The sequence below is a fragment of the Nicotiana tabacum genome, chromosome 6 (assembly GCF_000715075.1).
Source record: "Nicotiana tabacum cultivar K326 chromosome 6, ASM71507v2, whole genome shotgun sequence".
Classification (NCBI taxonomy): Eukaryota; Viridiplantae; Streptophyta; class Magnoliopsida; order Solanales; family Solanaceae; genus Nicotiana; species Nicotiana tabacum.
This window is the reverse complement of record NC_134085.1, coordinates 140,199,884-140,225,426: the sequence shown is the minus strand read 5'-3', so window position 1 is coordinate 140,225,426 and position 25,543 is coordinate 140,199,884. Positions and strand designations below refer to the sequence as shown.

Here is a 25,543-nt window from a genome sequence, read left to right as displayed (position 1 = left end):
AAGAAAGTTTCATACAACCCAATATTTAATATTAATAAATATGGAGCCCTTCATATTTATTAAATATTATATCCCGTAAGAGAATCCCAAATAGTTCTGGATATTTTTTTTAAAAAAATTCTATATAAAATCTTAGAAGTATATATTAAAATTATATATTTATATGTTGGTTTGGTTCAGTTTGTTTACTAATATCAAACCAAATCTAGTAGGGTTTTTAATCGATTTAGTTTGACTTTTCGGTTTGGTGCAATTTTACTGTACACCCCAAGTATAATTTTTCATCGATTTAGTCGTAGATCTGCAGCCATTTTCCATAATCTACTTCTGCAGCTAATCCTCTCATTGTCTGAAAATAAAGAGAAGAAAACTTTTTGTTACTTTACAGGAGAAAACAAAAAGGAAAAAGAGTAGGCTGAACTGAGATTGTTTTAGTTAGTACTCCATCTTTGAGCTTCATAGAATAATATAAAACAATTGTAACTTATTATCAACAAATCAGAGTGGCGCAGCGGAAGCGTGGTGGGCCCATAACCCACAGGTCCCAGGATCGAAACCTGGCTCTGATATGAGTTGACTTCCAGCATTGCAATTTTTTTTCCGTGAATTCCTCTGTTATATACGACGTCAGTTCGCTCTGGCCGAAAATTGCACTGTACGGGCGTGTACGGGATCCGAAAATACGAGAAAAGAAAAGGAGATACTACATAATTTTTTTTCCCAGAAAAAAAAAATACTTATGAAAATACAAATAGGTGAGATAATAGAACGAGAAGGTGAAGATAAATTAAAAGAAAATGAAAACTCTGTTAGTCCAAGAAATCGATACGAACTAAACCCTAGACTATTACAGACAATTAGACCACAAAATATCGCGATAAATCAAGCAGATCCCTCTTCTCTGCAACTGTCGTCAAAACCGTTATCTCCTCCGTTGATAATTCGTCTCTTCACTTCTCCATGTGAGTTTTTTTCTTTCTTATTTCTCGTCTACTTTCTCTTCATATCTATTCCCTCCTTTTCGATTTCTGTTTCGTTATTCAAAAATGGTGCAAATCAACACCGTAGACTGTCGAAGAATTTCATTTCCATGGAAATTTCAGCTGGACACTAAAATTATAGAGTTCAATTTTGTCAATTCATTTTCTATGGTGACTGCAACTAATAATTTCATCTTTCACTTGGAAATTGAACTATCGGATGAAGCTCTAATGGTGATTATTTAGCAATTACTTTACTGATTTATGCTGTGTTCGTTCTTCTTAATTTAACTGAATTGCTATTGCTTGTTTAGGTTTGTGTAGCCCCGCTCCACTGTGAAGCGCCTCCATAACTAGTAAGTCACTGGAGCTATGGTTTTCATGCCTTTGTTATTTCAATTTATGTTAAATCTATGAAATGTTAATTTAGTTTATTCAGATCTTACCATCGGGTTATTTTAGAGAGAGCTTGGAGTTAACTACTCCAGATAACTCGTCTTCCCTAAATAAAGTTAAGAAAATATTAATTCGTTGGTTTAGGCACAATTACCACGATTCGTTCATTAATTACAGAATTCAAGCGGCTTTCTTTGAAAGTAATGCAGTAGTACACACACTTTAACCATCGGAAATTATCCTTTTTGTTACAATGTTGTACCTGATATTAAGTAGAATTAAACCCTCAGGGGTTGGCCTGGTGCCAATTGACTTGAGCCTTGGGGTTTGCTCCCTTTCAAGGTATCAAGTTCGAAACCCACTGGGTGCAAACAATTTCTGAGGACCATCGGACTGGGTAAAACCTGAATTAACCGTGGTGCACTTGCGGGAAACTCCTTGTCGAGGGCCTGTGCACCCCCGGGATTAGTCGGGGCTCTTAGAGACTCGGACACCGGTGCAAATCAAAAAAAAATATTAAGTAGAATTAAAAGGGTTGGGAGCTCTGGAAACAAAAAAAAAAACTAAAGCGTTATATAGGTCTTACGATCTTTTTTGCCTGACTTGGAAAGGGAATGTTGTTAGGGATATATCAGATATGCCGTAGATCCAATCTTATATTTGATGATTTAAACATATTTTTGTGAATGTTATTTCAGATAAAATATATATGGCATTTGATATTCTTTTATCATTATTATTAATTGCTTGATTAATTTGATAAGGTCCTTGATTAAATTTTGAGACTTGTCATCGTGATGGAGATTATGATAATGAGAGTAAAGTTTCTTATAATTTAATCTAAATTTTGTTCTTGAGTTGATCTTATTAACTAAATCACATAGATAGATGATGCAAATAGAGATATGATCATTGAACCGACTCATTGGATAATTCCTAATGGTTAGATTACCATAAACTGTCAATGGGATATTCTCTTAAAGAACGTGATGTAAGAGTTTCTTTTGACCTGAGATCATCATAGTAATTGACAAGTTATTTATTGTGCTTTGATACCACTGTGTGATCGTATATAGATGTTCATAACATGCAGCGGAAAACAATAACAATCCTAGGCAGATCTTTTCGTATTTAAAATTTATTTACATGTCAAAGATCGAATCTAAAACGTACCTGGTGAAGAAAGTCTTGTTTTAAAAATTCTTCGATAGTACGAAGAATCTATGCGTATCCACACCGAGACTGATCTTTGCTATCAACTCTTTGATCAATGAAACCCACGAACAAATTGAACGAAAAATTATTGTATTGAAGTTTTTCTCAAAAATCTTAACTCAAAGGTAGAAGAACAAGAAACAATTTTCTCGTAATAATATTTTCTCTTGACTTTGTGGGGCCCACATACACCTTGTAGGTATTCGTATGTTCTTCAAGTTCACGAATATATCTATATATACGTGAGCCTGCAATACTTTTCCAATGGGGACTAGGAAGAATTAAAATCGGTGGTTTAATTCCTTTCCAAGTCCATTAGGACTTTACAGAATTTTTCCATTAAAAAGTTGAATCCCATTCCAAATGGGTATGTGGCAGCCGACACGTCCTTTTGGACTTTCCAATCCAATTCCAATTGGATTTCACGTTTTTACGGAATTTCATGTTACTAATCCAATTCAAAATTAGATTTAATTAACAAGCATATTGGTACGGTGGGTGGCTGCGTCCTTTATGGACTTTGACGTGAATCCAATTTCAAATTGGAATTCACTTAATCCAACAATACTTTCCACTAGGTTAAGAAAAAATTAGAAGCGTTGGGCTTTCTTTTTCCTTTCCAATTCAAAATTGAACTTTAGTAAAATAATTCTATTAAAGATGGAATCCCATTCCATAACGGAAAACACGTTTGCCGACTAAGTCTCTTTTGTGGACTTCATGCTTGAATCCAATTCTTAATTGGATTTCACCAATTAGTCTCCATTAAAAAAATGTGGAACCCATTTCTTATGGGATTACTAGTGTCGTAGGTAGTGATTTGTGGACTTTGAATTAGTCTCCTTATTAATATTTAATATATATTCCATATATAAATAAATATTAATTATAATATCCAAATATATATATCACACACATATATATTTCAACCAAGAGATAAAATTTAATTTTCTATTCCAAATAGAAAACTTTAATTTGTTCACATTATTAATTATATTCTCTGTGCTAGCAAAGAATATAACAATATTTTATTTGGACTAATAACTAAATTTATTTGACTAATTAAATTCTTTAATTTAATTATCAAATAATAAAGTAATTCATCCTTTAGCAAAGATCATAAATTAGCACTTGAATATCTGTAATCGTCCTTTTCTGTCACGAACTGCCGGTATTTCAAAGTCGAACGGTCGAAGGGAATAACATGGCCTTTCTTACCAAGGTCAATTAAGTCGAAGCATCACTTCTTAAATTCAAAAATAAAGCAATCTCCATTGCAAGGCAAAAGGAAGGATAGTGAAACGATCATCATGATGTATTTCTACCTTAAACATCCCGGATAATTCCTTGAGAATTAACCCAAAAGACTTCTAAATGATTTTAAAAGAATGCACTCATGTGGTATGAGACTATATTTCTTGAACAAATGTACGTGAAACAAAATTAAATCTAGTTTGTTGACTTTAAGCGCACCTGAACTACCCATAGTCGTCTATTTACGGGCTTGCAAAGCATAGGCTATACAAGCGGTACATTGAACACAACCCAATCTCGACGAATAAAAGGAAAAGCAAGTACATCCTTAACGGCCTCTATTCCTGATGTGAACGGTTGGTTAGTCCATCCATATTTAGCATATTAAATGTGCTAGAAATCATAATATGTGGTTCTAAGACCCCATTCAATTCAATCCTCGACTTACCAAATGCTAAATATATGGTCAAAATCAAAGCTCCATTTGATGCTTCCCCTTGTTTAGAATGATAATCTTTAGAAGCTAAAAAAAAGAAGAACGCAAATGTCACTTATAAAAAAATTGCAAATGTTTAATTGCACTGCTACACCATATTATTATAAGGAATTTAGTTGATCAGTTTAACAAAATAGAAACCTAGCTTTAATTTTGGGGATTTTGAGTGGAACCACTTTAGTTTCCTTCTTTTTGTCTTTTTTACAAGGATTGAAATTCGATAATAGCGCTTTCACATAATTGATCAATGGTAAAACTACCGTGTGATTCTCTTGTGCTGCTTTTCCAACTTAAATACTGGCACTTTTTAACAGAATGGCAATTGTAAATAGTTGAGTGTTTTTTTTTTATAAAGTTGAGGTTTTTAAAAAGTATATTGGTATACGATTGAAGCCTATGCAAACGCATCACGCTTTGCTAGTGAATTAAGATACATCCTTGTTGCATGAGTTGAAGATGATTGACATATAGTAGGTAGCATTTGTTTGAGCTTATCATTATTACCTAACAAGATATATATCTACCTTAATAGCAGATTAACACTTGATTCTATCATTGCATTCATTTCAAATTGTTAAAGAGATTTCCTAAATGATAATTTTGTTTCATTATTGTGCACCATATACAGTCTTTCTTTATCCCCACTTGTGGAATCACACTGGGTATGTTGTTGTTATTATTATTGTTGTTGTTGTTGTTGTTGTTGTTGTTATTATTGTTGTTGTTGTATTCAGTCTTTCTTTATCTTAAGAGGGGAAAGAAAACAAAAAGAATAAGAAAAACCATCTAGGATGAGTCATAAAATTATCTAACAGATATTTTTTTCTGGCAGTGGTTCGAGAAAAAGATGTCTGTTGGGAATATGCTGAGAAGTTAGACGGGAATAAAGTGAGATGTAAATTTTGTCTTAGAATTCTCAACGGTGGCATTAGTAGGTTAAAGCACCACTTATCCAGACTTCCAAGTAAAGGTGTGAATCCATGTACTAAGGTGAGGGATGATGTTACTGACAGGGTAAGGGCAATAGTAGCATCAAAGGATGAGGCAAAGGAAACTCCTAGTACTAAAAAGCATAAGCTCATTGAGGCTAAATCTCTTGTAAATATTTCTCCAGAAAACCCCCTTTTGTCTGTGGAACCAATAACTCCAATTGCAAGAACTTTTCCACCAATTGGGCAGGCTATCTCTTCACCTGGAAATAACCAAGAAAATGCGGAGAGAAGTATTGCGTTGTTCTTTTTTGAGAACAAAATTGACTTCGGTGTTGCTAGATCTTCCTCTTACCATCAAATGATTGAGGCAGTAGGGAAGTGTGGCAGTGGGTTTTTAGGTCCTTCTCCTGAAACTCTGAAAGCAACATGGTTGGAGAGGATCAAGGCTGAAGTAAGCTTACAGTCAAAAGATGTTGAGAAAGAGTGGGCAATGACAGGTTACACTTTAATTGCAGAAACATGGACAGATAACAAAATGAAAGCTTTGATCAACTTCTTGGTTTCATCACCCTCCAGGACTATTTTCTACAAATCTGTAGATGCATCTTCATATTTTAAGAATCTAAAATGCCTCTCTGAGTTGTTTGATTCAATCATTCAAGAATTTGGCCCAGAGAATATTGTGCAAGTAATTGTGGATAATACACTTTACTGCACTGGTATAGTGAACCATATTTTGCAGAACTGCGGGAGTGTTTTTGTGTCCCCTTGTGCTTCACAGTGTATAAACGCAATCTTAGACGAGTTTTCGAAATTAGATTGGGTAAATAGATGCATTTTACAGGCGCAATCAATCTCGAAGTTTATATACAATAATTCCTCATTGCTTGATCTTATGAAAAAGTTCACTGGAGGACAAGAGATCATCAAGACTGGTATCACAAAGTCCGTTTCACACTTTCTCTCCTTACAATGTCTACTGAAGCATAGGTCAAGATTGAAACTTATGTTTAACGGTCCAGAGTTTGCTGCCAATTCTGCTCATACAAATAAACCACAAAGCATTAGTTGTATTGGAATTCTAGATGACAATGATTTTTGGAGGACAGCTGAAGAGTGTGTTGCTGTTTCTGAGCCCTTCCTCAAAGTGATGAGGGAAGTATCTGGAGGAAAGCCAGCTGTGGGCTCTATATATGAACTACTGACCAGAGCTAAGGAGTCAATACGGACATACTATATTATGGATGAAATAAAGTGCACGACATTTTTGGATATAGTAGATAAGAAATGGCAGAATAACCTCCACTCTCCTCTGCATTCAGCAGCTGCCTTTTTGAATCCTAGCATCCAATACAACACAGAAGTCAAGTTTCTTGGGTCAATAAAGGAAGATTTTTTCAGAGTGCTGGAGAAGCTATTACCAACTCCCGAATTGAGGCGAGATATCACGACTCAAATCCTTTCATTTACAAGGGCATCAGGAATGTTTGGTTGTAATCTGGCAAAGGAGGCAATTGATACTGTTCCTCCAGGTATGACTGCATCTTTACTTTCAAACTTTTTGTGCATCCCCAGTACATAACTTAAATTGAAGCGATCCTAAGAAAAGTCTTGTCCGCTCATTCTTCTTTCTTCTCCGTGAGATAGTAGGAAAGCTGACTAGCACCTTCTTCTAAATTGACGACGTCATTGGTCACGTAGTGATATCATGCATTGACAGAAAACTAATTCCTATTAGACCAATGGGTTCCTTTTGTGTTCCCTGGAGATCTCTCTCCCTTTATAGGTGTGGACTTAGGTGGAATGGGTATAGCCTATTTGCTTCTGTTACTTTTTACTGGCATAGAGATCTTTATTTCCAAGAGGTATAAATGCCTTTTAAATTCCTCTTGGAAAGGTGAAAAACTCAAATTTTTGTTCCATTATTCTGACCAACTGTAGAAAAAGTACATGAAGAGAAATGAAAAATGTGCGATAATTCTTTCGCATCTTTCATGTGGTATCGACTCAGGCACTCACAAGTAGAGAGAACCTTGTCAGAACTCAGAAGGAGATCATAACTCCTATTTCTCTTGGCTGCAGAATAGGTTTTCTTTTTCATAAGTTTCACTTGTATTTCCTTCATTTTAATTACACCTGGAAGTTTCATTGGTTGCCTATATGATATTTTCAAGAAAAAAAATGATATTTCCAAGGAAAGCTTTTCTTGTAAGCTTCTTGCAACTGCAACAACAACAACAACAACAACAACAACGACCCAGTATAATCCCACAAGTGGGGTCTGGGGAGGGTAATATGTACGCAGACCTTACCCCTACCCCGAAGGGTAGAGAGGCTGTTTCCAGGAGACCCTCGGCTCAAAAGGCTCAAAAAAAAGCAATAGGAGATAATATATTAGTACCATAAAAATGCGTAATAAAATAACAACAATATATAGGAGATACGAAATATGAAATACAGGATACGAAATACGAAATACGAATTAGATGGCTGGTATAGTACAACTAGAAGGTAAAGCCCTGCATCAATAGACGACCACTGACATTCCTAGTCTAACTCCTAACTAGATAGTCTCTCTCAGTTGTGCTGTAGAAATATTCACCCTCTCCCCTAACCTACAACCTTAATGCTCGACCTCCATAATTCCCTATCAAGGGCCATGTCCTCCGTAATCCTAAGTCGCGTCATGTCATGTCTGATCACCTCTCCCCAATACTTCTTAGGTCTCCCTCTACCTCTCCGCGTGCCCACTACAGCCAGTCGCTCACACCTCCTCACCGGTGCATCAGTGCTCCTCCTCTGAATGTGCCCAAACCATCTGAGTCTTACTTCCCGCATCTTGTCCTCCATGGGGGCCACACCCACCTTCTCTCGAATATCTGCATTCCTAATCTTATCCATCCTTGTATGCCCGCACATCCACCTTAACATCCTCATCTCTGCTACTTTCATCTTCTGGGTGTGTGAGTTCTTTACCGGCCAACATTCAGTTCCATACAACATGGCAGGCCTAACTACTGCTCTATAAAACTTACCTTTTAGTAACGGTGGAACTTTCTTGTCACACAAAACTCCCGACGCTAACCTCCACTTCATCCACCCCACCCCTATACGGTGTGTGACATCCTCGTCAATCTCCCCGATCCCCTGAATAACCGATCCAAGGTACTTGAAACTATCTTTCTTGGGAATGACTTGAGAGTCAAGCCTCACTTCAACTCCCGCTTCCGTCGGCTCAACTCCAAATTTGCACTCGAGGTATTCCGTCTTCGTCCTACTCAACTTGAAACCTTTAGACTCAAGAGCATGTCTCCAAATCTCTAGCCTCTCGTTGACGCCGCCTCTTGTCTCGTCAATTAGAATAATGTCATCAGCAAATAGCATGCACCATGGAACCTCCCCTTGAATATGATGAGTCAGTGCATCCATCACTAGGGCAAATAGGAATGGGCTGAGCACAGACCCTTGGTGCAATCCCGTAATAACTGGAAAGTGTTCAGAGTCGCCTCCTACTGTCCTAACCCGAGTCTTAGCTCCATCATACATGTCTTTAATCATCCTAATATAGTTACTCGGGACCCCTTTATCCTCTAAGCAGCTCCATAAGACCTTCCTAGGAACCTTATCGTACGCTTTCTCCAGATCAATAAACACCATGTGGAGATCCTTCTTCTTATCTCTGTACTGTTCCACCATCCTCCTAATAAGGTGGATAGCTTCTGTGGTAGATCTTCCCGGCATGAACCCGAACTGGTTGTCTGAAATAGACACCGTCCTTCGCACTCTCATTTCTACCACTCTCTCCCAAACTTTCATGGTATGACTTAGTAATTTGATGCCCCTATAGTTGTTACAGCTCTGGACATCTCATAGAATCCATTTTGGATATAGACCTGGAAAGTTTATAGAATATAGTGTTCTAAATGCTTCACTCATATAAAATGAACTCTCTTTTTCTTCCCTTTAGCATGGAGAAAATGATGGTTGCAACACCAGGTCAAAAGGCGGAACCCCAGTAATATCTGGTCATTAGAACTTGCAAGTGCTCTGGGATTCAATTTCTAATTAGTGCCTCCAGAAATTTTCATGTTGTGAAGGTTCGAGACTACATTTTGAGTTTTCTTTTCCTGAAAGTTCTAGGCTTTAGAGTTAAGAGTACTAAAATTAGTTCCAGACTCTAGTTTGAGCCTTAAGTTTCATCTGAATAAAGCACCAGTGTTGCAAGCTGATCTTTTGAGTTATCTGTAAACTAGTTTGAGTTTAGTTTTTTGTCCGAATACTTTGTAATCTAGTTAGATCTACTACCTTACAAGAAAATAAGAAAGAGAGACACCAGCTTTAAGAATCAGTCGTGAAGGTCATTTAACGTTTCATGTTTAATTTAAGCAAAATCCAATGTAAGCTTTAAAACTGTTAGAAACTACTAAGCTATTGCTGTGCTTGTTGTGGTTGCTACCTCCTATGTTAAGTAAAACCATGAGCTAACAAAAGGAGATGTACTTGGGTTTTCATTTCTCACTTATCAAAAGAAATAAAAAAGAGATGTACTTGAATGTCAATTCTGCCTCAGTATACATACATAGCACTTCCTGCTAGACTAAACATTCCGGAAGCAATGAAGTCAGTAGAACTTTTGAAGTATATGGAAATGTGATGGCCCCTAAAAGTTGTAAAACAACATTAATGATTCGGTAGATATTAACTCGTAGTAAGACTTCCATAGGGCTTCAATGTAGACTGGCTTAAAATACTGACTAAGCTGAAATCACGTCTAGTTGATCGCTAACCTTGAGTCGAGTCTCCTCTGAATGCGTCAATTCTATGGACTTTCTCCAGAATGTCTTAATTGACTTGAACTGTGCTGTTATAATTTTCTATCATCTTGCTTGCATCTCAATCTCATAGATTCATGCTGTCAGAAAAATGACTGCTGCCGACACTTCATGCTTTTTATACAAGCTTTCTTCATTGCCTAACTAACTCTCAATGGACTAATGCGAAGGAAATGCATTGTAGGTATTTGGTGGGAACAGTACGGTGATGCTGCTCCTACGTTGCAGAGAGTCGCCATTAGAATACTTAGCCAGGTATGCAGTACATTCACTTTTGAACGACATTGGAGCACATTTCAACAAATCCACTCCGAGAGGCGCAATAAGATTGACAAGGAAACCCTTCTGGACCTTGTTTATATAAACTATAATCTGAAGTTAGCACGGTATTTGGTTTCTAAACCCACGGAGGAAGATCCCCTCCAACTTGATGACATAGATATGACATCTGAGTGGGTAGAAGAGGTGGAAAATCCTAGTCCAACTCAGTGGCTTGATAGATTTGGTTCTCTTGATGGAAATGACTTGAACACGCGACAGTTTACTGCTGCAATATTTGGTGCTAGTGACCACATATTTGGTTTATGACCAGGTTGTCGTCCACCCTCAACGTACAGGGATTTAGTCGTCATAATGTAGTGTCATGGAATTGTGTGGTACTTTTAGCTCTCCTTTCTTCATGTAAAAACGTAGTTAGGAGTAGTGCAAGTAGCTGTTTTGATAGGCCATCTAAACGTCATTCCTACCCAGAAAGAGAGGGGGATGGTAGTTGGTAAACTGGCAATGCATGTTGCATACATTAGTGTATACATTGTGCAGCATGTGATAAAGGTGTTCTGTTTATCCTCCTTTATCGAAATATTTGGGTAGTCAGGGAAATCAAATTATACTTTTGACACCCCTTTGGAATAAGTTGCAACAAAGGTCATATTATACTTTTGACACCCCTTTGGAATAAGTTGCAACAAAGTTTCCTCGTGGACGCCCCGCACATTTGCAAGAAATTCTGTTAGCAAATTTTCCTCTATCCATGCAAAAAGGAAGGCAAGCACAACTGTTCTATGACAGTTTAATGGCTCCGAAGTTGAAACGATATAGTTTTTGGGCAAAGCGCGGCAATAATTGAATAGCTAACTAGAATGCCAGGACACAAAATTGACATGGGAAAAGAATAACAACAGCTGACTTTGCTTATCGCAACCTTGCAGCTATCAGATCAATGCCAAACTCACTTGTCTAAAGTTAATAGGCCTTATCACAAAATATATATCTGCACACGCACAAAATACATTTACAATGACATTATAATGTACTGACACCTTCATTACATTCTACAAATTTTATTTTATTTTTAGAGAAGCATCGCTCATAAAAACTATCATGATGAATTGCCAATCAAATGAGATATCGCCTTGTCTGTATCGTTGTCATTCAATAGTAAGGCATCTGCAACACTGTTTGATGAGAATCCCATCTCTTCTTTCAAGCGAGTATATCTCTCTGCAAATTCCTTGACCTGATTAGTTGATGAAGAAAATGTTAGAACAACCTAATGAAAGGTCACATTACTATAGCCAAGTGCTCCTCAATGCTATTGGGCAAATTTTTGTACAACACTTCCTTGTTCACTTCAACATTCTAAAATCTCGGTCACAAATTAAATGTCATGTTTTGCCTTTCAAAAACTAAAATTCAATTTTTGTTAACATTACTGTCTAAGTGGTTTTATGATGGAAAAAGATGCATCATGTTGTACCTTCATGCAGTTTCTAAATATCTAACTCTCTTTACAAAAAATAATCTAGTCATTTTCCAATTTCACTACAAAAATTAGTTAACTTGACCGTCGATGAATTCAATTTGAAATTGGACTTAGGACAGGGTAAAATAAGAAATGGAAGTCTTTGTAGAGAAATGTCTTCACAAACTTAATTTAAAGTAAGATCTGTAGATAAGCTAATTTGACCTTGCTCCTAGTGCCACATGCAGACAGAGAAATGTAAGAGAAGCATGTAAAAGATATGTGACCTTGATCGGGTTATCTCCATAATTTGCAACCGCTATGGCCACAGCCTCTCTGTTGAAACCAAATGCTGTGTATTTGTTTATAACAGAATCTCCAGTGGATCCCTATATTCAAGTAAGAAAAGACTCATTCAAATATCAACAAAAATTAAGTGTCTGTTGATGAGAACCAAATCAGAAATCACATTGAGTAAACTGCAAAATATTTAAATGTATTACACATTCCCAAACAAAGCACATGATGCGCTCTTGGCAATCAATACTTGATTTGTTATCTCTGTGTGTGTATATATGAAACGATGCTAACTACCTTTGTTCACAGACTTAATATTTGACATCCTAAAAATGTCAAAAAATAAATGACATGTTTTGAGACATGATTTTTTCCTCCTTTGCAGTATATAAACCATATTTGGATCCACAAAATTCAAAATGAGGGATCCAACTTGAGGAATTACTTGTTACGCTAATTCTTAGAAAGGAAAAGGACAAACTTATTCTTCCTTAGGTTCGAGTAAGCTATGCATAATAGAATATGTTTAAAGAAAAATCCTCAACGTAGGAAGGTGTTAGGTAGTTAGTGTATGTACCTTCAGTGTTCCACATTGGTTAGTAGGTATTATGTATTGTGTAAAGTATGTACATAAATAGGGCTCAATGTAAGATAATTAAAGTTATGCATCTTAATAATACTTTCCCTTGCCTTCACTTCTCACAGAAGTATTTAACCACCTTGAAAACTTAAAAGTAGTCTACCTGAGCCAAGGAAAAGGAAGTACAAGAACTAACACTTGCACCATTATCCCCGAGCTTAATTGTGGTAAACAGGGCAGAGCAGTAGGATTGCTTATTAGCATCTCCTCAATTATCCAGGAGTTCAACCCAGAGAAAGAGCCTGAACAGATATTAAAATCACGCCAGTTTTGTCACCAACTATGAACTGAATGACTGGCAGCCGCATCTCATAATCTTCAGTTTCAATGTAGACTAGGAATATGTAAAGACATGTTATTGGAAGTAATTTCCTACTCTTTAGAAAATAAAAGAGTTACACCTTAAAAATTCAGCTCCTTTTTCAAATTTGGACTTTCCTGGAATGCCAAAATCACATTTTGTAAGATCAAGTGATGAAAAAAAGAGACTAAACCATCTCAAGGCTCAAACTATTTTATATACTTGACTACCTCCACCATATGCCAGAGTACAGGTGTCTAACTCTTTGATATTTCTATCGCTTGTTGATGAGCTTTTTAATCTCTATAGGTTAAGACCAAACTAAAAAAATAGATAGCAATAGAAATCTCCCTATTAAGATTTTAGTCTTCATACCCAGCTGCCGCCCTAGCAGTTAAATATAGAAATGCATATGGGTGTACACCAAAGAAGTACTCTCTCTGTTTTCAATTTATATGACACTCTTTTCATTTTGGGGTGCTCCAAAATGTTTGTCATCAATCCATGTCTAGCCAACTTTCACAACTTCAAGAATGCAAATCCAGTAAACTATACAAATTTTAAGCTTTGATGTGATGCTTTCTCTATCAAACTAACCTTTTCAATTGTTTCTTTATTTATTTCTTCCACTACCACTAATAATATACATAGGTCAAAATGAATATCCATGATCAGTCAAGCACTGTCATATAAATTGAAATGGAGGGGCATTTCAGCTAACAATCAACTACACCTCCATTCTGAACTAGTTGGGTGGGCTATATGAATCCTCTTAAGCACTTCACTCTATTCAATGGCCAACCTAGTGTTGTCCTAGGTGGGTATGTCCCAACAAATTCAGTATTCAGGGGATTAATTATACTTAGACATTTTCATTCAGATACCGGACTGGACCCGCTTTGAGAAACTTATGTAACCAGAGTTTACTGCTGCAGTTAACAAGATTACAAGAAATACAAAGTACCGTGTTAGTTTGTTCTGGCAATCTAGATGGAAGATTTTCCAGCCCTAGCCTGCTCCAATTCTGGCTTTCCTTTTCTGCTTCGGCCAGAATCTTTTTCTCAAAGTCAAAATCAAAGTTGAATGTGCTTCGAGGAATGTCTCCCACTTGTGTTGACAGCGGAGGCTGCAAGAAACCGAAAATAATATATTGTTCGCATAAACGACTTAAGCTATGCATCTGATACAATACTAAATTAAAATAGTATACAAAATCTAGATATGGAAACAAACTGATGAGCAGAATTATATTGAGTTAGTCCTATGCACCGACAATGTAAAAAGTATTTTGGCAATCAGATCATTTATTAGGTACAACAACAACAATCACAGTATAATCCCACAAGTGGGGTCTGTGTGTACGCAGACCTTACTCCTACCTTGAAGGTAGAAGATCATTTATTAGGTAATTACAGGTAAATCTCTCAATAAATATTAGGTTATCGGTAAAAATGGAAACTAACCTCAGGTTAAAATTCACTGATAATGTAAGAAGCTTTAAAACAGTCGGTGTATATAACTTAAGTTCTATATGTGCAAAATGTTCTATGAAGCACGGTTGTATATCACAGTTGGAAGCATCAAGCATGTCCAGCATATAAGCACCTCAGAACTTGGGAGTACATGTACAAGACTACAATAGTATATATTAAGCATATAGGATTCATACCGGAGGTGTAATCCGATATTCAGGTTTAATAGCAACTCTGATGCCAATTCCAGCTGCAAAAAACAGGTGAGAGATCAAAATTTCCCTTATTGAAATTGACTCTGAACAGATTAACCTACAAAGCTTACATAAATGAGAGATCAAGGAATACATACTGTTGGAAGACGGAGAAGAGGTGTGATGAATAGGAGGGTTACGGACGCCGCCGGAGGGTTGACCAACCCTAGGATACAGTCCGGGTGCTTGTTGACCGTACATGGGATGTGGTTGTGGATGTGGAGCGCCGGTTGCTGGTCTGCCGTACATCGGCGGCAATTGTGTATCGTAAGGAGATCCTGTTCTGTTCCTGTAATCGTATTCCATGGCTGCGCGTTCACTGATTTCAATCACAACAACAGAGTTTGGAAGAGGAGGAAGATTGAAAAAGATGGCAGGGGAATTTCTTAGAACCCGGGAGTTTGATTTCCGTAACTAACACGTTTGTGTTGCTGAATCTGATTTTTGGGTGTAAATGACACAATTAGCCACTTTTGCATGTTGATTACAATCAATATATTTAAAGTTCGAGCCCTGCTTGTGGAGAAGTCCTTGGCAGGGAGCGCTACTCCCAAATGGGCCTTATCCGCCACGAATTCGGATATGGTCGGGCTCCAACGTGGATACCGGACACTGGGTGGGAAACCAAAAAAAAAAAAGGATTAGCCAATTTCACTCAAACTTTAGGACACGGCGTCCTAAAATTTAAACCTCAAGATTCAACTTCAGGAGATCGTGTCCTAAAGTTCCAAAATTATGTTCTAAAGTTCGAATCTTATGTCTTGAATTTTAAATTAGGAGTTCAGAAATATGTATTGGATTTGGATGGGTGATCCAAAGACAATTCTTTTTTCCTCAAAGAGAAAAATATTTGGAGAAATTCAAAAATAGCCAGATTTATAAGTGGTAATTAAAAAATAGCCATAGTTTCAAAAGTAATTGAATTTTAGCCATTTGTCATGTAAAGATAAATCTGAACGAAAATACTATTCAAAATCTAAAAAATATTCCAACATAATATGCTGACTTTATAAACGGTGGCTATTTTTCAATTACCAGTCCGAAAACTGGCTAACCCGTGCTATTTTCGCGAAAATATTCAACGCACCTATTTACTTATTGTTAAGTGGAGTAATAAATCTTTTATAAATGACATATGTTAATGTGTTTTTGTTGATTTGCTGCATGTATCAAATGCGGACAAATATTGTCTGGTGACATTATTACATGTTATGAAATACAATTATTGAAGATTTTACTAGAATGTAAGATTACTAACTTGTTATTAAATTGTAATTGAGCCAAAAAAAAGTGACCTCCCAGGAATAGTTACGCCAGATGCATATTGAAATGCGGATTTTTAGATGACTTACAGTTTCCAGAAAGAAAAATATTAGAACTTGAAAAATCATCGAGTAAAATGGTCTATGCCCCTTCATGGGATAAAAGCGTTTCTATTTCGATTCACACATGAGAATGATCAAAAAGAAAAAAACGTTTGGTGTTAATGGTGCCGTCAATCTTAGCAAAATTAACTGTAATATGAAGTGAATGGGAAGGACTTTGATTTATTAGGGCCAACATGAAATGAATTTGAAAACAACAACAAAGTCATAGTTTAATAATGCAGTCTCAGTGCCTCCTTGATAGTTAACCAGTTGGACCAGACAACAGATAGCCTTCAAAATAATTCCATAAAGCTACAGCAAATAGTGCTAGCTCGCCTTGCATGGACAAGATATCGATTCTCCGCGGGGCTGGGCATATATAGGGTATAACCGATAGTCCGAACCGAAAAAAGCTTATAGGGGTATTGATATCGGGTTATTGGGTTAACGGTTCGATAACAGTTTAGTATTTTTTCACTATTGGGTTATCGGTTGGGGCCTCGTTTGCCTAGTTTCTTAATGGGTTAACCGATAATCCAATAAGATTTAATAAAATTATGATTTTACCCTTAAGTATATAAATACATCTAGGGCTTCATTCTCTCTTTTTCTCCCAATTTTTCCAGCTGCATTCAAGATTAATTTTTCCAACCGCATTCAAGATTGAAGTTTCACAGTTCACTCTTCAGACTCTAATTCAGTTCTTCTTCAAAATTCAATTTTTTGGTAGAAAACAAAAAAATTGTTATTAATTTGTCAAAATGAAGCATGCTTCAAACATTAGTTGTGGCCAGAACGTAGAAATGGGTAGTATATTATATATGAATTCTTCTCTTTTTTGCTTTAACTCTAATGAATTGTCTCTTTTTTGCTTATATCTAGATTGAGTTATATCTTATCGGGTAAACCGATAACCGAACCGATAATGATCGATAACCGATTAAACGATATCTTATCGGTTCGATTATCGATTTATCATATTTATAAATCGATAACCGATATGCTAAACCGATAATATTCACAACCGAACCAAACCGAGCGGAGCGATGCCCACCCCTAATTCACCAGACTCAATATAAGCTGTAGACACACTTGATAATTGTAGACTGGCTAATGATTCAAAAACAAGCAACTATGAGAGTGGAAAAAAAATAATAAATGGTCATTTTCTTTTCCGCAATTCCATCTACATGAACTCCTCATGACAAGAAAGTATATTTTCCCAAAATTCACAGATGAATTCAAGTATACATATCCCCTTCGCTTCTCAAAGAATAAGCAAATAAACAATAGCTTAATATGGTAAGATTAGTGTCTGTCCCTCACAAGCCAGGGGTTGGGTAAAACAATATACTTGACTTCCTAAAGGATAGAAGCCTATACATACATCATATGTACTTTGGGTTTACTTATGTCAGAAAAGAATCCTCACAATTTCAGCACCTCTGCAATCTACATATATTTTCTGATAAAGGAATGAACTCCTGAAGAATGCCTGACAGAGATGAGTCCACAAAACCCAAGTGTCATGAAGCTATGCTAGCAATTGCGAAGCAAGGGACTCAACAAGTATGCCACTTTAAACGCCTTCCGAACTTTTCAGTTAAGTTAAATCACACTCCCGAACAAATGGCTCCTGCAAAACACATCACAGGCTACATCAAGGAGTCCAAAAAATTGGTCCATGAAAAGAAACTTCATTCCACTTCCCTTGCTCCTCCGAACTCAAACATCATTATGCAGCTAGCTAAACAGTATATTTCATAGGAGAACATGATTCAATCTGTCCAAGAATATACTGGTATAAACAGAGAGATATAAAGAGACCTGATGACCAAGACGAGCAGCAAAACTTCCTCTCATCTACATGTTTGACATCGGCACCAATAAACCAGGACCCAACACTGACATCATCATGTGCATAAATACGGAGTAGGGATCTGTAATTCAAACCATGGATTACAATTCGATAATCGGTCATCCACACTCCATGGTGCTGAATGCCATGGAATGAGAACTCACCTATTTATTGAAATGTATCTAGCCAGCGCTTGAGATATTACGAACAGCTCTGTGGAAGCATGACGGAAGTACCTAAAAGGAAGAAACAGAAAAGAAATTTGCGATTTTGGTTATCTTCTCATAATAGATAAATAATTTCCCAACTTACAAATACTAGGAAAATTTGAAACAGATAAAAGTACACTGGTAAAGAGGGGGGAAAAAAGAACTTCAGATTTGCGCAAAAGCAATTATGGTACTTGAAAGTTGGCTTCAGCTCCAGGAAATACCATGATTAAGCTCCTGAAGCTAGATTTTATGCATGTGTATGTTTAACTACAGACATATATATACACACACACACGGTTTCTTTTGGGGTTTGGGAGGGAAGTGTGCATGGAGGCTTCATATCTCTCCGAGAAAATGCACAACCACTAATTAATCTGTTAAGAGTAGGTGCAGCCAGAGGCGGATCCAGGATTTGGTGATACCGGGTGCCACACTGATTTAAACGTAGAAATATTGTAATTAACACAAGCCTAATAGGATATCATTCTGCCGGTTTGATGTATTTTGGTATTTTAGTTCGAGTTATTCCGTATTGACACCGTCTTAAGATGGAAAAGAATGACATTCAATACGAATTTTTGGTGTCAAAATTTTTTCCATCTCATTTCACAAGAATTAGGAACACTTAATAAAAACGAAAGCTCTATCCAACCCATTAAAGAACAAGCTGCATCCCAAAAAAAGAGAGACTAAATAGTGATATTAAAAAGGTAATATACATATTGAAATAACTACCCTAACGTGCTAGAAATAAATAACAAAATAATTATTAATCAAAGATTATACATTGCTTAGGTCATTAGTTAGGGGGCTTAGAGTTCAAAACAATGAATCTAACGGGATTTCGATTTTTCTAAAAGCTGGTAAACGGATAATAAATTTAACCTCGTGCCCTTTCCAAGGAAGTAAACTGACAATTGCACAACTCAATCTTTTAACAATATTTGGAACTTCAAAGTTCAAACTGAGCACACTCTCTCTCTAGGAGGCATAATAAAATGCAGCAACTTAAAAAACTTTTATAAAAGATGTACCAGAATGGACTCGAACCCCCGTCTCTTAGGTGAAACATCAGATAAATCACCGCTGGCACCTTACGGCCTTTTGGTCACCCGGGTGCCAAAAACTGAATTTATCCATTTTCTTATACATATACACATAATATATACAAAGTTTTGACCAAAATTTGCGGGTGGCGTACCACCCCATACCTACTGAATAGATCCGCCCCCGGGTGCAGGGACTGTGCAAACTGTGAAATGACAAAAATCTGAATTATGTTGATTTGAAAATTTTGGCCTCGCAAGCAAATCAGGTAACTGGAAAAGTCAATCTCTGCAGTCTAGCTTCAAGGGAAACATGCAGCAGAGCAGGAGCAGTTCTACTAATAAACAAAAAGGATACCAACCCTCTTACTGATAGTCCTCTCATATGAGGAGTACAGCAAACAAATTAGAACTAGCGTAACACAGAGACGAGTGAATGCACTTCCTTAAGGGCAGGAGAAACTTACGTTTTCCCATCTCCAAATTTCCACCAATCTGGTTCATACCATTTCTGGCCCCTGTCAAAATCAAGTAAGACTGATCATATTCATAAAAGATGATCTCAAGCACTTTTATGCAACAGTTTCAGTTCAGAAGAATATTATCAATAAGCCGAGTTATTCAACGACACTTACTTCTCAGAGAAAACTTCGCCTGATTTCATGCACCCAATATATACACGAGGGACACTCAAATATGACGCAAGTGTATTTCCCAAGGAATCTGCACCATATTCACACTTTATTGAAGCTTATGTTAACTTGTTGACAGACGTCAAGAACAAGTAGTTGCATAAGAATAGCCTTTTTTTTAATGAAAAAGAAATTCTAGCAAGTTCTTGAGGTGGTCTTAGTAGTTAGCTTATAGTGCTTGCTGATCATTGTTCATACCAAGGTTTACAAAGACATTGTCATTGACTTTGGCATAGAAGTCAGCATTCCAACTGTCTGATGCATGTGCAAAAAACAGCTTTGTTTTCATTGGGAGTTCCTCGGGAGCTTCAACATGATTTTCCTGTCCAAAAAATGCTATTGTCAGCTAAACACCACTATGCCTGGCTGAATTTCTCAAGCTGGGAAGACTATTTGGGGCTTAACCGCAATATCTTTCGGTTCAGACTCGTCGAAAAAGTATTTGGGATTTATAGGAAATAAAGTTGCTGCTCAGGTTATCCATGCTGGTCATTGAACTGTTTGTAACTGATACGAACAATTAAATCAACGAAAGATGAATTCATCTCAAGAAAACATCTTTGATACTGCCAACTGCCAAGTATACAATGAGAAAACACATATTTCACTCGCTGGCTGGGAACCAACAACTGCCTCCATTACCAAGCACGAGGAAAATGAACTTACTGAATAAAAATAGAATATACCACTTTTACAACTCACAAGAATAAAAAAATCATTAGTTTGACTGTTTTCACTGTCAATGCTCCTGTCCAAGCTGTCTCCACGATTAGCACTGCAAATTGAGTGCAAACGGGTGAACAAATTTGTACATACTCACAACAAAAGAGGTAATAACCATAAAGGAAATACCTTCTGCCAATGACAAAACGTGCAACAATGCCCTTTTCTTCCTCCATTTTTTTCAAAGCTGCACCTGAATGTATAACATAATGTGATAAGAAATACTTCGAGCAGATATGCAAATTCTAAACCTCTAGGACCATGACATCAAGGACCTGTTTGTCCATAAAAAAATTTCTTTTTTTCCAAATATTTTTTCAAAAATATACTTGTCTATGAAATTTTGCAAGTTTTTGGAAAATTTTCGAAAATGAGTTTTTAAAATAAAAAAAAATCCCACTCATAAAACTGCAATATTTTTTCACGTGAAATGCACGTCCAAACATAATTTCAAATTTCAAATATCATTTTTCAACTCAACTCCAAATACTATTTTTTTTTCCCCAAAAATTGCAATGACAAAACGTGAAACAATGCCCTTCTCTTCCTTCATTTTTTCCATAGTTGCACCGGGATGCATTAAAATAATGTGATAAGAAATACTTCGAGCAGATATGCAGATTCTAAACCTCTAGGACCATGACATCAAGAATCTCACATGAAATTTCCAATAAATAACTTTCAAGTCAAACTAAAATTGTTGGAATTATAAGTTTTCTAATCCGGAACAAATTGTTTCTCCGTCATGAATTCAGTATCTCACCTTTTCTTTCTAAGTCGTTGATGGTAGGCTAGAATTCCGTATTTTAGCCGTATTTAGCACTCTAATTATTGTACTTTACTTGTGTTTGAGCTTAAATGATGGTGATTTGCACTTATTACGTGTTTTATGCCTTGCAGGAAATGATTCCGAGTTAAAAAGGTAAAGTGAAGCTAAATCGAATAATTTGGAGTTTTGAAGTCTGAGTAAAAGCCCAAGGAATTAAACCGGGATCGCATCCGGGGCTCGTGGACTGGCGTTGCATACGAAAGTTGGAAGAAAGCGCAAGGACTAGAGCAAAATGTACTAGTGCGTCGCATAAGGCGTGGCATTGAGCATCGCATTAGCACAAAAGTTCGTCAGATGAGAAGTTCAGAGACTTGGAGTTTTTGGGTCTGACAGAAAAATACACTAATGCGATGCAGAGCGCGTGGCAGGGAGCAACGCATTAGTACAAAAGTTTGTCAGACAAGCTAAGTTTAGAGAGTTTATAATCGAGCAAAATACACTAACGCGACGCATCCTGCGTAACACTGTGCGATGCCGGAAGTGTAAAAAGTTTCCAGGTTTCCCACTTCAGCTCAAAGAGGGTAGTTTGGTCCAGGCGCATTCTGACTTGGTATAAATACATTAGAAACACGTTTTTGAAGGGACTTTTGATCTTGGGAGCTTTTGGAGAGGATTGGAGGCTTAAAGACACAAGATTTCATCATCTTTCCATCAATTCAATACGGGAGTTTGGATTGTAACGTTAGATTGATGTTTTCTTATTCTTTAATTATATTTGTGATGACTCCCTCCATAATTATGGAGTAGTTTCCCATAGGGTTTGACATGATTTTGTGACTTGATTGTTATCTATGGATTTGATTATTGTTTGACTGCTTGAATTTATTGGAAGAGCTTTAATTCTAGTTGTGATTTTATTCATTATCGTGTTTAATCGGAGGAGGAGCATAATATTGAATATTGTTGCAACGCATGCCTTAATTTATTTTGGTACTTCTTTAAAGTAATTGAAAGAGCTTTGTGATCTACCTTTTGAATTAAGATTGAGAGATATTCAAGAGAAGTTTCTCTTAGACCATTCTTACCAATAGATTCTTGCAAGTTTCACCGTACTTCATATTAGCTTATTTGAACGGTTTCCATGTTACTAAAAAAGAAGTTTTACCTTGTTATATGATAGAATCAAAATTATATTTACAGGGGCGTAGTTATCCACTTCTAAATACAATGTTGTTCAATTATATTCTTGAATTTTGGAAAGCTACTAGAGACTCCAACAAGCTCTCTCCACCCACTTCTCTCCTCTGTAAAGATAAACAAATGTTCATTTTCATTTATCTTACTAACTAATCATGCCTAGACAAATTGTGGCATTTCATTTCTGGTGGAGGGGCAGAAAAAAAACAGTATGAGAATCCAGAACATCGTGATTTATGTGAAGATTGAGCAATAAATTAGCAAGATACGTAATAAAAACTGATACTCTACCAGTTGACATCCATGCCTTCCTTATAGCATCTCTCTCGTTCTTGCGCCCAAATCTTGTGAAAATTCCTATTACTATTACTGGACCCTTTTCATTAGTTCTCTTCATATCTGATGATTGTTTGGAGATAAATCCTTCCTGTCTAGCAGCTGCCAGTTCCATCTCTAGGGCAGATAGTTTCTTCCTTTGCTCCCTAATAACCAAACATTCTTAATTAAACTAGTACACAATTTGTCAAATGCAACATCTATTAACACCAACTCAGAGGAGAAGAATTTGGAACCTGCATTCTATGATCTTTAATGTGTCATCCACAGATATTGCAGAGTGTCCCTGGAAATTAAGCAGAAATATTAATTTCCACATAAAGCACAAAAATCAAAATTGAGCATTTGCTCAAGAATGGACATCAACCAATGCTAGTAGAAGAGTATTTACTGAATTCATTCCAGCCCAGAGAATAGCACTGCATATCTATCGCTAGATATTACTGCCTAAAATGCCCAACCTAATCACACCACAAATGCTCTTTCTTGGAATTTTACATATGTTGAACACTAATCATGTAGGCAGTAGGACAACAATGATTTTTTCTTCACAAGCCTCCCAGCAATCTGCTAAATGACATATGTGCCACACAAACTATTCTTGTGCGACCAAATTGAGATTACAGCTCAAAGTTTACATCAAAATCGAGGGTCTGTTCAAGAATGGATGTAAGCTGCTACTAGTAAAACATTTACTGTCTTCATCGTCCAGACCTTAAGTCTGCACATCAGTTGCTATATATATTACTGCCTAAAATTCCAAACTTAATGAAAGCAAGGAGGTGTTTTCTTTGAACTTTACATGTTGAACACCATCACATTGGACAATAATGATTTTTCACTACAAGCTTCCAAGTGATCTACCAAATGACACTTATTCCAGACAAATTCTTCTTATGTCACAAGCTCGAGGCCGGATGAGACAATTGGGCAGTTGGTGCAATCACAACTACTTATACTCAATTTGAACCATATGAAATTTTTTTCCCTTCAAAAATAGATATCAAACTAAGTATGCACTCAATGCTACAAAGTAATAGGCGTGTTTAGTAATTAAGATCCTGGATCCGCCAAGTGGATCCAAATTAAAGAGCCATTACATTGACAAAGTACAATCGACACAACTCACATCAGTCCAACATAACACGAAATCCAAAAAATAAAAGCACTCCATGTCCAATTAAAAAAAAAATAAGAAATATAAAAAATGAAGTAAAGATTAAATATACCTGACCGGTTATTCTATCGAGCTCTTTTGTTAAGTAAACCCTGTTTTGTGCATCTTGCCATAAGCTGTAGCATTAACAACAATGCTAAATCAGTGCACTCAAAAAACATTTTAGCGAGAAAATTTCCGGTGAAGTCAGAAAACTCACCGGCCGGCGACATAGAAGGAAGCCATGGTAGCGAACATGGCAAGCATGAGAGATGAAATCGGGGATCGCGTCCCCATTCCTGAGAACCGGGCATTGGATCCCCGGCTCTGCATTTTCTTCTCAAATCTCAAATCCGGCAAAAGAGTTTATAAATCTGGACGATCCAACCGAACAGTAATGGAGTCCAACTGGTTCATTTACATTGACTCAGTGAGTGATGTTGTCGCTGCGGTTTCACGTGGCGCCTAAGGAAAGTTTTCAGTTCGGGTCTATGTGGATTTCAGAGCCAATGGGGCGGTTATGTCCGAATTGGGTAGGCGGGTCCCATTAGGACTACATTTCATTTTATACTTTTTTTTTTTTTAAGTTTTTCTGGGTGGAAAGCTCCATTATACTAGCTCACCTGCTTTCTTGAATTTTCTCAAGATCACTAGAATTGAAAGAAATGTGACTGAAGTATTTTGAGAATATTGCCTCATTTCACTCTTTAGACCAAAAAAATGACCTTTTTTCACAACAAATATAAATTAAGTCCCGGTTCCAAGTAAATTAAGCAATTTTTTTTCTAATATTGGAAAAATGTTGCATTGAGCAAAAAAAAGTACTCATACCATTTCTTTTTGAAAAAACAAAAAATGAGAAAAGTAAATACTTGAATGTGTAAATCGAGAACCTCAATTCTTCTCAATCTCCGACATGTACACAAAATGGGGCTATAAAATTAAGTAGGCGTTTGGCCATAACTTTTGGAAATTTTTTTCAAGAAAAAAAATTCAAATATGTGTTTGTTTATAGGATAAATTTAGCTTTTGGGAAATTTTAAAAACCAAAATTTCAAATCCCAAATATAGCTTAAGACCTCTTTTTGGGTCAAATCGTGGGCGATTGCTATAGAATCATTGGTTTTCCTAAAGATTTTGAATTCACCAATCCTAGAGGTTCCCAAGTTTAATTCAGAAGCAATGGAGCTATAACAGGGGAACAGGGAGAGGATGCAAGCAACTATTCTGAAGTCAGCACCTTTCCAAGGATCAATTTTCACAATTGATCCAGATAATAAAGCAAGTGAAAGTTCCAGATGCAGGGAGTTTCAATTCAGAAATCAACACAAATGCAGTAGCTGGTACTATTATGAAATACACTGGAAGTTATTTTTC

The 25,543-nt window shown here is 36.6% G+C and overlaps 3 protein-coding genes across 5 annotated transcripts; 1 reads left to right on the top strand and 2 right to left on the bottom strand.

Moving 5' to 3' along the window:
* The first annotated feature begins 770 nt into the window (after positions 1 to 770).
* On the top strand, positions 771 to 10,984 carry LOC107819514 (uncharacterized). 3 transcript variants are annotated; one of them, XM_016645626.2, is made up of 4 exons: positions 771 to 962; positions 1,295 to 1,336; positions 5,174 to 6,805; positions 10,290 to 10,984. In XM_016645626.2, coding segments are annotated over exons 2-4 (2,037 nt in total). In that variant the 5' UTR covers positions 771 to 962; positions 1,295 to 1,335; the 3' UTR covers positions 10,694 to 10,984. The 3 variants fall into 3 exon arrangements, with proteins under 3 accessions (XP_016501112.1, XP_016501120.1, XP_075111592.1); XM_016645634.2 differs by lacking the exon at positions 771 to 962 and adding an exon at positions 1,036 to 1,214; XM_075255491.1 differs by lacking the exon at positions 771 to 962 and having other exon boundaries at positions 1,234 to 1,336.
* Positions 10,985 to 11,260: 276 nt separating this feature from the next.
* On the bottom strand, positions 11,261 to 15,281 carry LOC107819525 (uncharacterized). Its single transcript, XM_016645642.2, has 5 exons — positions 14,909 to 15,281; positions 14,754 to 14,806; positions 14,049 to 14,210; positions 12,134 to 12,235; positions 11,261 to 11,621 (listed from the first exon to the last, which is right to left on the bottom strand). The coding sequence occupies exons 1-5, from the start codon at positions 15,114 to 15,116 to the stop codon at positions 11,484 to 11,486; spliced, it is 663 nt and encodes a 220-aa protein (XP_016501128.1). The 5' UTR covers positions 15,117 to 15,281; the 3' UTR covers positions 11,261 to 11,483.
* A 2,037-nt stretch (positions 15,282 to 17,318) lies between these two features.
* LOC107819505 (hydroxyproline O-galactosyltransferase HPGT1) lies at positions 17,319 to 24,845 on the bottom strand. Its single transcript, XM_016645619.2, has 12 exons — positions 24,387 to 24,845; positions 24,240 to 24,303; positions 23,247 to 23,296; positions 22,966 to 23,156; positions 20,838 to 20,901; positions 20,688 to 20,760; positions 20,184 to 20,307; positions 19,929 to 20,016; positions 19,761 to 19,811; positions 18,200 to 18,271; positions 18,005 to 18,117; positions 17,319 to 17,813 (listed from the first exon to the last, which is right to left on the bottom strand). Exons 1-12 carry the CDS (start codon positions 24,497 to 24,499, stop codon positions 17,791 to 17,793), a joined length of 1,026 nt encoding a protein of 341 aa, XP_016501105.1. The 5' UTR covers positions 24,500 to 24,845; the 3' UTR covers positions 17,319 to 17,790.
* Between the last annotated feature and the right edge of the window lie 698 nt (positions 24,846 to 25,543).

What these genes read in the sequence shown, in the direction of transcription:
- LOC107819514 (XM_016645626.2), top strand. An exon ending in AATTGATACTGTTCCTCCAG is followed by an intron (nt 6,806 to 10,289) that starts GTATGACTGCAT and finishes AATGCATTGTAG; the next exon opens with GTATTTGGTGGGAACAGTAC.
- LOC107819525 (XM_016645642.2), bottom strand. Translation starts at nt 15,116, where the DNA reads ATGGAATACGATTACAGGAACAGAACAGGATCTCCTTACGATACACAA. An exon ending in AATATCGGATTACACCTCCG is followed by an intron (nt 14,211 to 14,753) that starts GTATGAATCCTA and finishes GGTTTCTTGCAG; the next exon opens with CCTCCGCTGTCAACACAAGT. An exon ending in ATGGAGATAACCCGATCAAG is followed by an intron (nt 11,622 to 12,133) that starts GTCACATATCTT and finishes TCAACTAATCAG; the next exon opens with GTCAAGGAATTTGCAGAGAG.
- LOC107819505 (XM_016645619.2), bottom strand. Translation starts at nt 24,499, where the DNA reads ATGCAGAGCCGGGGATCCAATGCCCGGTTCTCAGGAATGGGGACGCGA. An exon ending in TCGATAGAATAACCGGTCAG is followed by an intron (nt 23,297 to 24,239) that starts GTATATTTAATC and finishes CTTAATTTCCAG; the next exon opens with GGACACTCTGCAATATCTGT. An exon ending in AAATTTGGAGATGGGAAAAC is followed by an intron (nt 18,272 to 19,760) that starts GTAAGTTTCTCC and finishes TCTTCCTTTTAG; the next exon opens with GTACTTCCGTCATGCTTCCA.